The 14,781-nt window shown below is 29.5% G+C and overlaps 1 protein-coding gene across 1 annotated transcript in view; it reads left to right on the top strand.

The window, feature by feature from the left end:
• LOC108684471 (tachykinin-like peptides receptor 99D) overlaps window positions 1–14,781 on the top strand; it is a 46,569-nt gene that overhangs the window by 23,445 nt on the left and 8,343 nt on the right. The window contains exons 2-3 of the mRNA XM_018188797.1: window positions 641–859; window positions 4,681–4,831. Of these exons, the coding sequence (XP_018044286.1) occupies window positions 641–859; window positions 4,681–4,831 (370 nt within the window). The remainder of the gene's footprint in view (window positions 1–640; window positions 860–4,680; window positions 4,832–14,781) is intronic.

Below are 14,781 nucleotides of genomic sequence, written 5' to 3'. Positions count from 1 at the left end.
TATATATATATATATGTACTAGTGTGCTCGCCTTCGGCGGCTCTGAAAGCTCCATCCACCCGGCGCGAGTGCATCAGTCGCAAACATGATTTCACTATCGCGACCATAACATTATGATATCGTTAGGTCTCTTATTGCATCTCTTTCACGTTTTTCTCGTTTGAGATATTTTTGCCCGCGCACGCTCTCCGCTCTCGTTTCATCTCGGAGAAAAAAGCTGACGCTGCGTGTGTCTGATCTATTATTCTCCACGATGTAGCCTGCCCTTATCATCCGGAGACTTTATGATGAAAAACGTCGTCTGAGATTCCGACACCGTAAACGCTCCGCAACTCTCAGGATAATTCTATTTTGATAAAAATAATAATATATTTTGACATTTTAAGTAATATGGATTGTATTGTTGATTTCATATCCGTAACAAGCTTATTTTTCATGTACATTTTAAAAAACAAAAGTCTTTTTAAATAAAATGTTTTAAATTGTCTTTTAATTTATCTTTTTGATCAAATTAATTTAATTCATAATCAAGAATACTAATCGTTTTAATTATACAGCCTGTTCTTATGACCAAATTCTTTATTTATTGCACCAGAATTATAATTATTTATAATTATAATTAAATATGGACTTGTTTTAGGTACATGGCCATCGTGAATCCTTTGAAACCACGTATGGGGAAAAAGGCGACATTGTGCGTCGCAATCATAATTTGGATCATCGGGGCAATTTTATCTTTACCGATGTTACTTTTCTACACCACGTACACTCAGAACTTCATGAATGGCGAAGTCCGCGTCGTCTGCTACAGCGATTGGCCGAACACAGACGATAATGGACTCAGCTACGATGAATATTTGTAAGCCAAACGTTTTAATAATGAATACATATTTCTAAAATGTATTCCTTAATTATTTCTATATATTTGCATTCGTCTGATCTTTCACAAAATTTATTTCCCTAATTTAATCGATTTGTTTCTATTATTATTATTATTATTATTATTATTATTATTATTATTATTATTATTATTATTATTGTGCAGATGTAAGTAAGGCTTCTTTATTTCGATTTTGATCGAATACTACAGTAACGTGTTTAAGATCGTCTGAATACCTCGCAAAGATCCACAATACGCGTTCGCGCGTATACATATAAGTTACTGTAGTTAAACACATTTTTACCATTCGCGTTTTTTATAGCGTACAGTTAAATGAGTCACGAAAGATAAAAGCGATCACTTTCCGAAGATCCATAAAAGTATCGTTACCTCATATACACATACATATCAACGCAATACTATTACACCAATTATTTTATAATTTATGTCGTTAAACGATTGCGCCTGCCGATCATGACTAATTACAATTGGTTTGTCTCTTACGTACATGAACGTGTGTATCAGTGTGTGCCATGTTTATTGTACTGTCCTAATGAGTCTCTCATTTTACTATGAAGTGTTTCTAGGTTCCTGCGATAAGAGAGGCGATAAATCGAGTTAATAATACCTTCAATTCGGTGCATCGTAAATGTATCGCGTGTCTTCAAAATACTTACTCCTATCACGTGCGATTAAATCTTTCAAGCTTTGATCGGATTGTAATTACAGATGAAAATCTGAATTGTTCCACATTTGCGTTCGCTTCGTGCGATCGTCCATTAAGATAAGTCTGCGAAAACGTACTCGCTTCGTGTGCTGTTTCCTAATTGAAAGATTCAGACAGTATACCCAGAGCTCGGTGCTATCGTGCATAGCACGACATGTAAAATCACTAAAATCACGCATAGGCGACGTCCATAGTGCGATAACCAGGAGAATTCTAATCCTGATATAAATACAGTTTCGAACAGTTGTTCCTAAAATAACTTATGCTTAATCCAAGTTCACGCGATTCTATCCATCGTTCTATAATCTCTAGCCTAAGAATCTCTTCTATTCTGCGAGATTAGAAGATTCGCACGACACCAAGCTTTCCGTATTATTTCGCCCCTCGTCTCTTTACTTATTCGAAGCGTAACAAAAGTATAGTTTCAAAATATAGTTTCACATTTCTTCATCAATAGCTCGATATAAAAGTATTTATGAAATTAATTTTTCGAAATTTTTCTTTATACATATATGAATTATAAGCTTATAATTAGTCGCACGCTTGGAATAACAACAAAGCGATACACATCGACAAATAAAGAAACGGGAAAGAAAATTTATGTTACTACGTGTAAAATTCATTATAAGCCACACCTTACAAAGGTGTGGTTTACAATGCAATACGATAATGTTCTATAATTATCATAATTATTTCAAACGTGTTAAATTAATGAAGATTAATTGCAGTCGTAAATTCTGAAATTATCAGGAGACTATAATGACTATAAATAATAAGAATAAATGAATAAACAAATATTGCATACATAAATAGGAATACAATATATTTATCCATTTTTTTACATTTATTCTTTCTACATATCAAGTTATTGGAAAAAAAGAAAAGTTAATCACAAAAAAAGTAAAAAATTTAAAAATGGAGAAAAAAATTAAAAATAAGGACTTTTTTTATTTCGAATTAGTCATCCAAATTTATATATTATTTTAAGAATAATCATAACCATTATGAATTAATACTAAACGATTATCGTCCATGAACTTATGTATCGTCCACAACTTACCTGCTCTCAATGTGCACAATTTTATTAAATGCGATTTCATATTTGAGTCAATCTACATATAATCTTATATGATCTTATATAATATAAGATTAGCTTACTCGATATTCTTAAAATTTTTCGAATATATTTTCTTCTTTCGGGCGATACATTTCCAAGCATAATGTAATCTAATCCTCGTGTAATCCTTAAGCAAATTTGTATAAATATCAGTATTATTGTAGCGGAAACAAATTTATACAAATATCAGTATCATTGTAATAAATAATGCTATTCGATCGTTTCTCGAATATTCTGCTTTGCTACTGGATTTGCTCATTCACTACTGCCGATAATTAGCTTTTACGGACTTTCACGATTTAAATTCGCATAGAGTATTCTAAATTGGAACTACGCGAGTATAATCTGATGAATTTCTGCATCAGTAGTTTTTATTCGTTCGAAATAAACACCGGTTTTCCAAGTGTAACGTGGAATCGGAAATTTCGATTGTTGTATAATAGCTTGCGACACCTCGTAATCTGATTGCAGCGAACGCGATAATCCATTGATCAATTCATTATCGTTTGTTAATAATCCTAATGCTAAGTTCGTTTCACCATGATGTCCTCATCATGACGAGCTAAATGTTCCGTTAGAAAATTAACAGCCGTTAGCATCGCTTTCAGATTGTCATAATTAATGCATGTAGATAGGATTATATCCGCAAAAATTACGGTGTTGGCACTAGTGATAAAAACACGAACTTGATAATTTAGTCATGTCTTTCAGCCTTTGCCAATGCAAATTAAACTAATTGATTGCGTAATAAAGGATTAAAAGATTCTTTCTTTCTTAAAATGCCGTTCGCGCAATACTTTAATGAACTTTTAAAAACTTGTAAACTTACTTTAAAATTCCGTTTGCATTCTATCTTAAATTCCATCGAAAGTTTGTAACTATACGTTACGTGTAATTTATTTAACTGTTCCCTCTCCATAAATTTCACATTGCAAGTCGTTATCCCGCTACTTAATGACAATTACGTGATTACCATTAGCCACGTATATACCTACATAAATGATTACACATGAGTTTTCATGTTCGAAACGTGAGTTCAATTTAATTCTCCTGTCCAATTATGACTTGATAATGCCATCGATAACTTTGTCAACAAACAACATCAAACATTCACACATTGGTCGGTTCATTAAGTCTAATAATATGTGCACTTGCGTAATATCAGCCATCGTGACTGGTGCCATCGTGCATCTACCGAATCGATCATGTATTATTTTCATTCGGCGTTAAATTGGCACATTTAGCATGCACTTTGGAAGAAGTTACGCGCCACAATACTTCTGAACAAAAATGTGTCCGTGAAACCGCGATATCACGTTATTTTCATTCTCCCGTTGAGCATAACGTGTCATTGCCTTTCGCACCATTCAATGTAAATTTACGTTGAAAGTGCTAAAGTGCACGAATAACACCTGCGACTTCTGAAATACCAGTTTTAGTTAAATTTGATTGTCTAAACCACAAATTAGGTCAAACATACGCAATTGTGAAATATCCGCATGTGTGATGAATTTCATAATAATAAATTTATTAATAAATTAATCGCTTTCGATTATAATAATTCTAAAATCGATGTTTCAAAAACCTGTGCGCAGTCTATTTTCGAATTTCCATTTTTAATTTTCGATTTTAAGAATAATTAAATCTTAAATTCATTTCTGTTAAAGAAAAGTAAAATTAACTAGGAAGAAAAGTGAAATCAACTGGAAAAAATAAAATCTTTCTTATCTGTTTAAATCTTTTAAAACTGTTAAAGCATGAAGGTACTTTAAGTTTTGATGTCAACTGAATAATGAAGCCTTGAGCATTTTTTATAGAACAGAAAGCTTTAGTTTCCTTAAAGAATCTTAGGAGAAAGTACGCGATTCCTGAAACACTTCATAGAATAGACGATGCTCGATATTACATCAAATAAATTTGTTCTTATGAGGTGATAGAAATTTAATTGACTTTCAGGTACAACGTTATTTTCATGATATTGACATACTTTTTACCAATCGGATCCATGACATTTACTTATGCCAGGGTTGGCCTGGAATTGTGGGGCTCGCAAAGCATCGGGGAGGCCACAGCCAGACAGCTCGAAAATATTCGGAGCAAACGAAGGGTATGTATAGAATGAATTAATATCCGCGCATAGTTTAGACGCTGAAATTGCTTTCTCGATCGAAAAGTGATTTAAAGTGGAAAGACGCGTATGCGATGTGAAAGTGCTTACGCGATTCTTCTAAGTTCTTCTCTCTCTCTCATCCCATTTTGTATTTTTTTTTCATCTCAACAGTAGACAGTATTTGATCAGAAAGGGAATAAAATCGTTGCTTTTAAATATTTCATGAACGAAGAAACGGATGTTAATAAATTTCATAAATTCATGTTGGAAATTGTTACACATTTCTTGTGTTCGTTTAAGTAATTAAAGTGCAATGTCGTGTCAGTACTTGTAACGTATTTACACGAAGTGATTCAACTGATTGTAAGTAATCTCGTGCACGTTCTTTATCTTACTCTCTCACTCGGTCAAAATCGAACTATTTCAATTAATTAAGTTTAGATAGGAACTTTAGACAATTTCAATTTACGTTCTAGTCTTTTGTTCGTTGTGCATGCCGAGAAAGGAATAAATATTGCCTTATTTCCCTTACAAGATGATAAATAAATCATAAATATTTCATATTCACAAAAGGAATTCTAATTATTACAACAGTATTGCATCTTATATCTAATTATCTCGTCAATTAATGCAATATCAATTCAATATCCATTGAATATCCATTGAAAATAGTGTTATGCGTTTATTGACACATCGCACAGCAAGAAACTACCGATAGCGATCGTATAATGCATTTCATAGTTATTCCTCTATATTTTCAAAATTTTAAATGAAAGATTACTGGTATTGATTTTTGCGTGAATGCCCTCCCTTAAATGTTGTCCGGGATCAGATAATATTTATTAAGTTCAAGGCCACACATTGGAGATTATTTCTCTTATTTTCATTTTTTGTATCAAAAATTCACTTTTACGTAAAAATGAAAATAAGAGGAACAATCTCCAATAACTTTGATCTCGATAAATATTCAGGACATAATTCTGAACAACATCAAAAGGTTTTAACTATCGACTTTATGCGACCTTCAAACAATTATTCAAACAATTATTCACCAAAAGATAGTCCTTCATAACTCTTTTATTGGATTTCATTTTCCAGAAAGTGCTTTTGGAGATTATAAGGAGATCCCAGGATTCTTTTCGAATACCCTGTACAATATTTGTAATTACACAGTTATAAGAGCAACACTGGAACAGCTTTAAATTTTAGTTATTTAGAGTGGGCCAACTAATTACAATTAGACGATTAATGATACGATACGCTATTTATGATATGCTATTTATATAGTATTTCATTCTTGTTGATTATCAAATATCTATACAACGGTGCTCACGTGAGTCGAACCGCGTGCGACCAAGGATTATATTTATATTATATTTATATAAAGAGAATATCAGTGAAATACAATGTTAGGTACACGGATATTGAAAAAATAAAAATTTATTTTTCAAGAAAAACTTTATAACAATGAAAAAAGTTTAACTTTTTGACTCATATTTTTCTACATATTATATGAGAGATATCCAACAAATTATGATATGGATTTTACGATCTAATTGTTTGTCAAATTTTTTTCAAAAAAATGGAAAAAAAATTTTTTTATTAATTTATTTTTACACTATTAAATTCAACATTTAAAATAACATAAAAGTACATATTTTCAAAATTTTTAATGAAAGATTATTGATTTTTGCGTGATTGCCATGCCTTAATGCAATTATTATTACAGAGTATTATAAATTATATTTGTTTTCGGAGAAGAGACATATAGCATCTGCGATCTGCGAGTATTAGGAAGGTTGCGTGTTGATAATTATGGCAAAATGTAAACCTATACGAATGCAAATGTGAACAATGCTACATAATCAACTAATACATATACATCAAATTCAGAAATCCAGGGAATACGCATGTGAACGGCATTAAGATTCATATAAAACGATAATATTCAGCAGCCTGATAATATTGCCTTTATCCAACCCTCGTAAACTTGGCTTATCGGCTCCGTTTTAGTAGCTGCGGGGAGCAGCTATCCAATGATTTTCTTCCTTTATGAATAATTCCTTTATGAACATCAGCGATTCTTCAATAATATCCATAGCAACGAGAACCGTGTTCTCGCAAAAAATCCGAAATACGTCTTTGTCTTTTCTTATCATAATAAATCATTATGGTAATTTTTACTGCCTGTATGATGAATGAATGCGCAGACTTTCACAGATCGCAAAGAAAGATTTTTATAACAAAGAAAGATTTAAAAGCAATTCACTTACCACGCTAGTAAAAAAATTATACAATAGATGTACAAAATGTTCAGATAAGATACACAATTTTTTGGATGTAGAATGAAAGTAGAAATTTCGCTCTAATAGTAAGGACAATAAAAATTAATTTCAAGCATCAAACATTTTTCGCAAACGTCTACAAGCGCTTTAAAAAGTTGTATCTCAATGTTACTAATAATTTTTTTCTGTTCCTTTCATCCAATTTTTTTTACTGCGTGCGAAATGAAAAAAATGTGATTATAACACGACTTTCATTCGATGGTATGGAAGCTAAAAAATGCCTTCCCAATTAGTCTTAAACGCAATGTGCAATGACTATTTGCAAGCTTAACGAGGAAGCAAAGATCGCAAGTGTACGTGAGATATTCTGAGTTATTATCCTGCTACGAATATCTCAGAGAAGGCAGCTCAAATCTAAAGTCTGGCCATAATTCGTAATTAGACGAATCCCGGTCTGCATCTTCATGGACTTCTATTTCCGACACTTAGACTTTAACTCTCCCAACTTTCGGTCAATAAAGTTTGAGGGGAAAGTTCCATCTATTCTCTATAGTAACACACTGGGATGCTTAGTTGATTTTTGGTCGCAAAAAGAGAGAAAAAGGAAAAAAGGAAAGAGAAGCGGCCCTCGGGGGATGATCCCTTTGTTTCAGAAATATGTGTATTTTAACATGTTAGTGATACATGCCGGATATCGATTGCCGACAAAAGCGTTTATTGTCTATCGTTTGTGATCTGCGGTCCGAACGGAGTGAAAAATGACTAGGTATAAGTTTCTATTTTTCGGCCAATGCTGCTGCCTCTATTTTATTCTTGCAAATATTGCAGCTGCAATTTTTTAAATGGAATACGATAAATAATGTGAAATAGTGATAAATGTAATAAATATTTTTTCAATATTTAAATTTTGCACGATAATATATATATATATATATATGCGATTTAACCGCACATAATTAATGTTGAGATACTATCTAATCAAGTAGAGTGATTGCGGAGAAGAGAATAAATGGAATGTAATTATCGGATATAAAAATGGTCGTCCTAAATGGACGTAATGAATTCGCAACGAAGCGATCGATACGAGTGCAAGAAGAATAATTGCATATTTTCTCGAATATTTATATTGTAAAAGAGACTGAATTCTTAATTCATTTCTGCTAATTACGCACAGCTATGTATATAAATTACAAATGCGTAATATATATATTCCTAATGCATTTCCCGTTGAAATCTTCTTAATAGAAACGTGTACAATTTAAAAACTTTTGATACTGATTCAGAATTATTAAATTATAATTATTGATCAATTATCAAACTGAAATTTATATAGTTATACTCTTTTATACTCTTCAAAGAAATGTTTGGTATTGGAAATTACGTTGGCATACTGACTTTTCTGAAATTTACGTCTATTGTAAAAATAATTGTAGTATTAATGTAGTAAATTTATTAATTGTAGTAAACATAATTGTAGTAATTAATCATTGTAACAACCTTGCCTTTTAAATACTCAAAGAGTATTTAAAGTATAATAAAAATAATAAAATTACAAAATTCAATAAAAAAAAAGTAAAGCTTAACTTAACTTATCGTTTGAATTTAATTGCTCAACTTTCTATCTTTAAAAAAATCCAATTTTTTATTAAAAATTACTTATTTTGAGTATTAAAGCATTAAATAACAGTGCTTTTTTAATTCAAAATAAATAATTAATCACTACTTTTCAATATTAAATTTCTTTAAGCACTGCTTTTAGATTCCGATATTCTAAGTCTTGCTTGCTCATAGTGTAGGAATAAAGTAATAACTTAATTCTATTTCATTGTTTTTAAAAACATTACTACAATATAAAATTTATATTTGAAAATATTATTATATAAAATAATCTCAAAATAAATAGGAAGCAAGAATTTCATGTTACAATGCATAATTTGATCAAAATATTAAATGCTCGTACACACAATCATAAAACATTTCTCAATATTCTGTTTTAAACAATCTATAAAATTTCTTCACTATATATAATTCTTCCGTTTAATTAATAAAAGAAAGAGATAACGTGTCTACTTTTAATTAAAATATCCGCGGAGGATTGTAACGGTATATTAGTAGAATCTAATTAAGCGGGCCTCCTCAGTATATTCGAGTGGAGATGCATTGAATTTCGATTAGGTGACGTCTGCTCCATCGCGTCGCATACGTATCGACGCATGTTCCGATCGCTAACATACGCGCGTTACGAGTTCTCACGTCCATTACAAAACTTATCTGTGTACAAATAGTAGAGTTTCAGTCTATAATAATTGGACAATGATTCCGTATCTGTAGGCAGACTGTCGTAGCAGACTTTTACATAACATATAATGCATAATGCATAAAAAAATCAACTAGAATGTTTCCTTTCCTTCCATTTTACGGAAAAGAGGAATTTTAATTCGTTGATTTTTTATGTACTATTTTATGCGCATTGTGCGTTATGCAAAAGTTTGTGCTGCGATTTTTATTGACATTATAGTTACTACGATGAAAATGTTATGGCTTCAATTGACGCACACAATTCCTACATCTATACATTCTGTGAAGAGATATTCTTAATATCTTTCCTTTTTGCATCTTCAGAAAATTTCTCGTTAGGTTTCATTAAAATTTATTCAAAAGTAGAGAGTGCTTTGCTCAGCGCTATTCGGTTTACAAATTACACAAACGTTCTCCGCGTTAGATTTACATACGAATGGAGCAAAGCCAAAGCTGTCAAACGCAAACCTTCAATTCATTATACGGCTGTTATATTTTTCTCGCGTTTCTCAGTAATTATAGACGCGCTCTTCAAAATTTAAAAAGCTATTTATGATGCGAAATTTTAAATGTATGCAAAGTGCGATGCGCGTGAAACATAAACCCGTAGAGATAAAGTACTTAAACTCCTCAGAGTGTCGCTCTTGAACTTAAAGCGTAAATACATTTAGAATACATTTACGTATATATCTGCAACTCTTGAAATAACCTTTGCAAAGTTATATTTTGTTTCACGTGTCTATACAAGTGATTAATTTAATTCTAATTGTTATATGAATTTTGTCTAAAAAATGCGCATTAAATGAAATGATGCTCAAAATAAAGTCTCATATTTTATATAAGACAAAATCGTTCAATAGTTACATTTCCATTAAATCAGTTGAAGATATTAAATTGAATATAAGAAGTTAATAATTACACTCGTGAAACCTGACGTCATTAAAATATCTATTACATGAATATTTCGCGATGTTGTATATATGATGAGATAATTGGAGCTTGTAGTACTATAAATGTATTGTTTTAAGTGATATAAAATCAAAACGATGAATATAGATAAGAATATAGATATAAAAAATTAAAATATAAAATTGCTTCATTTATTAAAAAAAAAATAAAATTAGCAATTTGCTATTATTTTCTATTATATATGATATTACATATAAATGATTGGAATATACTATTTGATAATAGATGATTTTTTATTCGTTTTTTAATTATGTTCATATATTAAGGAAGAGAAATAATTTGCTAAAGTACCAAAAAATGAGCTATATATAGATCTAAAAATAATTTTGTTAAACTCTGTGTATCAGTACATATAATATTTATATGTACTGATACACAGTATAATTAATATTTAATTAATAATTATTATTTAATCTTTAAATCTCATAATTAATATTTTATCTTGAAAACGCTGATTTTAAATTTTATTTTTAAAAAATATCTGAGAAGAAAAAATATATAAAGTAACGTATATTTTTCCACAATTTTTTTCTATTGTCTTCCCTATTTTTAAACAGTTTATTTTTATTTTTTCATTTATTTTACGTAAATATCTTGTTTTTTCTTTATTTTTCATTGTTCACGAGAGAAGAAGAACTGTAACGAAATTTAAATAAAAATTTTATATTCTCTCTTCCCTAAATTAAATATATCAGAAAATTTTTTGCTCATCATAATTTCATTCTATCTATTTTCTTTTTTCTTATTTTTAATAAGTTGAGCAATAAAATCTAATAAAAATTAAATTCTATGATAATCTACTTAAAATTTTATGATAAAAAATTAATTAAATAAAATATATATGATGTCCGCGTTTGCTTTTCTTTCTGAAAATATTACCATATTTCTCTATAAAATATTCAATAGTGCTTATACAATTTTAAGATTAAATATTTGCAATAATTTCTTCTTTTCTGAAGTTATAATAGATATAATTTTTATTAAGATATTCACTTATTTATATTCTTTTTCATTCTTACTCTTCATATACTTTTATATTTTATACATATCTTATATACATAATTTCACCAATCTATTATCTTAATAAAATAATATTATATTACTCACCGATACGATACGTACGCTCGCAGAGATAGAGTTGTGGTTACGACGGAATTACGTTGAACTATGAAGTAGAAATAAGTACATGTAAATTACAGCAATGACTAGAATAATATTTAATAGAATAAATATTACCCGCGCATATAATACGATTATAAACAATTCCTTTCGTAGTTAACAAGTTAAATAAGAGATAACAATTTACTTACCTTACAGTTACTCCGCCATTACCGGATGCCTCCCAGATCCTCCTTCTCTCAGTTGATTCGTCCGTACTTCTGTAATACGATATTTGTGAAAATGTGATTAATCTCGCATATTAGCAATCACAATAATAAAATAATCATACTTTGCGTAGCACTCGAACGCGATACACATTTTATTGTACGAATTAGAGATCCTTTATATAAAAGTCTGGACATGTGACAAGCACACCGAAAAAAATTTAGTAATAACTATTAAATGTTTGTTTTATATAATAAACAATAATTTTAATTATCTAAATGTTTAGTAAGTATTACTAAACAATTACCGTATAATATTTAATATTTATAAAAAATTAAATTGTATTATATAATATTAATTAAATAATTTTTGGTTTTATTTTAGTTTATTTATATTCTTAACATTTATTTTATTAAACATTTGATAGTTATTATCAAACTTTCTTTCCAGTGCAGTTTTGGTTGGTCTGCATTTTTTAGTAACTCCTGAGAGAGGAATAGAAACAGAATAGAAAGAGAAAGAAATAGTGAACGTATGTTCTTTTTCGCTGATTTTGCTAAAACTAGAATCCTGCAAAATATTCGTGTCCAAACTCTTATTAATACAGAGTAGTAAGTATGCAAACGCTATCTTCCAACTTGAATCTCGCTAATTACCGCACCGTGTGAATGATAATATGACTACTACGGCGCAACAGCCTTGCGTATCAAAATAAATACATTCATCCAAACTACATTCATCCAAACCCCATTCTCCACGGTAGCATTTAACATATTCTGAAAAGTAATTGTATTTAAGTATTCTATTTTTTTTTTCACTTTAAATTAATTATTCATTTAAATTATTCGTACATGCTAATGCGATTTCTCATTATTTCAATAATTCGATCCAGCGAGTCTGTATATTACTTCGCGCTATCACAAATTGGTAAATTATATCTAAATATTTAAAATGCAATATAAGATTTAAACATCGGTAAACATTGTGATGATTGTCCGCAAATATCGCCAAACATAAATTATAATTCCTATTTTCTGTCTCGTTCTGAGTCTCATATTTCAAATAAACCGCATGAAATATTTGCTTCGAGATAATCGTTTTGATACATTCATACGGTTATAACTACGCATTAATAAGAGCTTACTGCAATAATCATAAAATAAGTGTCGTCTAATATTTTTCACGACCATATTTCGTACACTAAAAAAAAATGTTGTATCCACTGAGAAAAAAGATATAATAATGGTAACAAAAAAAGAGAATTATTTACAAATGACCGATTATCATTGGATTATTTTGTTAAAATAACAAAATAAAATATTTTTTTGTTAGATGAACAAAATTTTTTTATTTAACAATACAAATTAATTTGATTACTTACATTTTGTAAATAATAATATGAGATTTGGTTACTATCACAAAATAAGTATTCTTTTAATAATTTCAACAAAATAATCCACTATGGTAGAACAAGGAGCGTTTCGCGGAGCTATCAGAGATGGCGTGTCTTTTCATAAGAGAAATTCAACGTCTACCTGTATAAAGCCGAAACGATTAGAAACTAATTTAGTGGACGTCTCGGTTGTTGCACACTATAATCAATCAAATGGTAACTATTTTTTTCGAGCAATTAGTAATCTCAATTGCTCTAAAGCTGTGATCAGACTATGTATTGAAAATTGAGATTGAGATTAAGATTAAAATTGACGTTCGATCAATGAGAACAGGCCGAAATTGAGATTGCAGATTGAAATATAGGGCTTCGTCTATTTTTCCAATCTTCAATCTCAATTTCAACCAATAAGCTTCCATTATTTTCAGTCACATGACTAATCTCACATGATTAACTTTATATATTTGTATATGTACAAATACGTTAAAAGAGTTATAAAAAGTACATTAATAATTCAATTAATTAATGAAAATATGTGAAAAATGCCTCCGAAAATAGAAATGTGGATTAAAGAGAAAGAATATGCTTTGATGAATATGCCACGAAGCGTCCAATATTATGGGTATTGTTTGACTAAATCTTAACTGCTGTTAGATACAATTTATAATGTGATTGAGCAATCTTCAATCTTAATCTTAGTCTCAATCTCAATCTCAATCTCTAATACATAGTCTGATCTCTAATACATAGTCACGACTTATAGAAATATTAATATATATTTCTGATAAGCTAAGAAAATTCAAAAACACTAAATATTAATAATTTCACTCTGTAGAAAGTGAGAGATATATATTATTCGTTTTGTTCTGGTAACAAAATGTTCTATTTCTAACTACAAAAAATCTATAAACATCATACAAAACAGTTTTGTACCATTAAATTATTAGTTCATTTAGTAAATTCAACAAATTAATATTGTCGTGGTAAACAACAGTTTGATTGATCATATATCAACAAATAATTTTTGTGTCAGTAACTTTGGTTATTGATACAAAACATTTCTCTCAGCATAACATTATTTTCAGTGGAAATAATCTTGTTATATAATGGAATACAAATACAATTTTATTAAAACATAAACATATATTTGCTTTATTAATAGTGTTATTGAATTAACAAAATTATTTTCAATTAAAATAATGCTGATTTGACATCTTTTTTTTCAGTATAGGATAATAGGATAATACGAAGAGCGAATCGCGTCATAACCTGTCGGCTCGAATTTCATTGCGCAAATGATAGTGACGATCTTATGTGTAAATACAGCGCAATATCGCGCGCAAACAAAATTATCATTATCTTGAAACATTTAACATTATATAAAATAAAATCACGTATCAAATCAAATATCTATTCTTCGCATTCCAATAAATAAGCTAATATCTCACATTTCGTATTTTGTTTCACGAGCTGATTAAAATCGTCTACCTTTATAGAAATTTTTACCAAACGGTAATAATTAATTACTTGTTAAACACTACACGCTTTTAATATTAAAATTAATAGTATCAACAAGATCAGAATAAGTAATTAATCACTATCTTTCAGTATTATATTGAATTTTTGTATGTGAATGTAAAGATAAATAATGATTAATTTCAACTGAGAGGGCGCTT

Source organism: Atta colombica, unplaced genomic scaffold, assembly GCF_001594045.1.
Source record: "Atta colombica isolate Treedump-2 unplaced genomic scaffold, Acol1.0 scaffold135, whole genome shotgun sequence".
Classification (NCBI taxonomy): domain Eukaryota; kingdom Metazoa; phylum Arthropoda; class Insecta; order Hymenoptera; family Formicidae; genus Atta; species Atta colombica.
The sequence above is the reverse complement of the archived record's forward strand: the minus strand, read 5'-3'. Positions and strand labels throughout refer to the sequence as shown.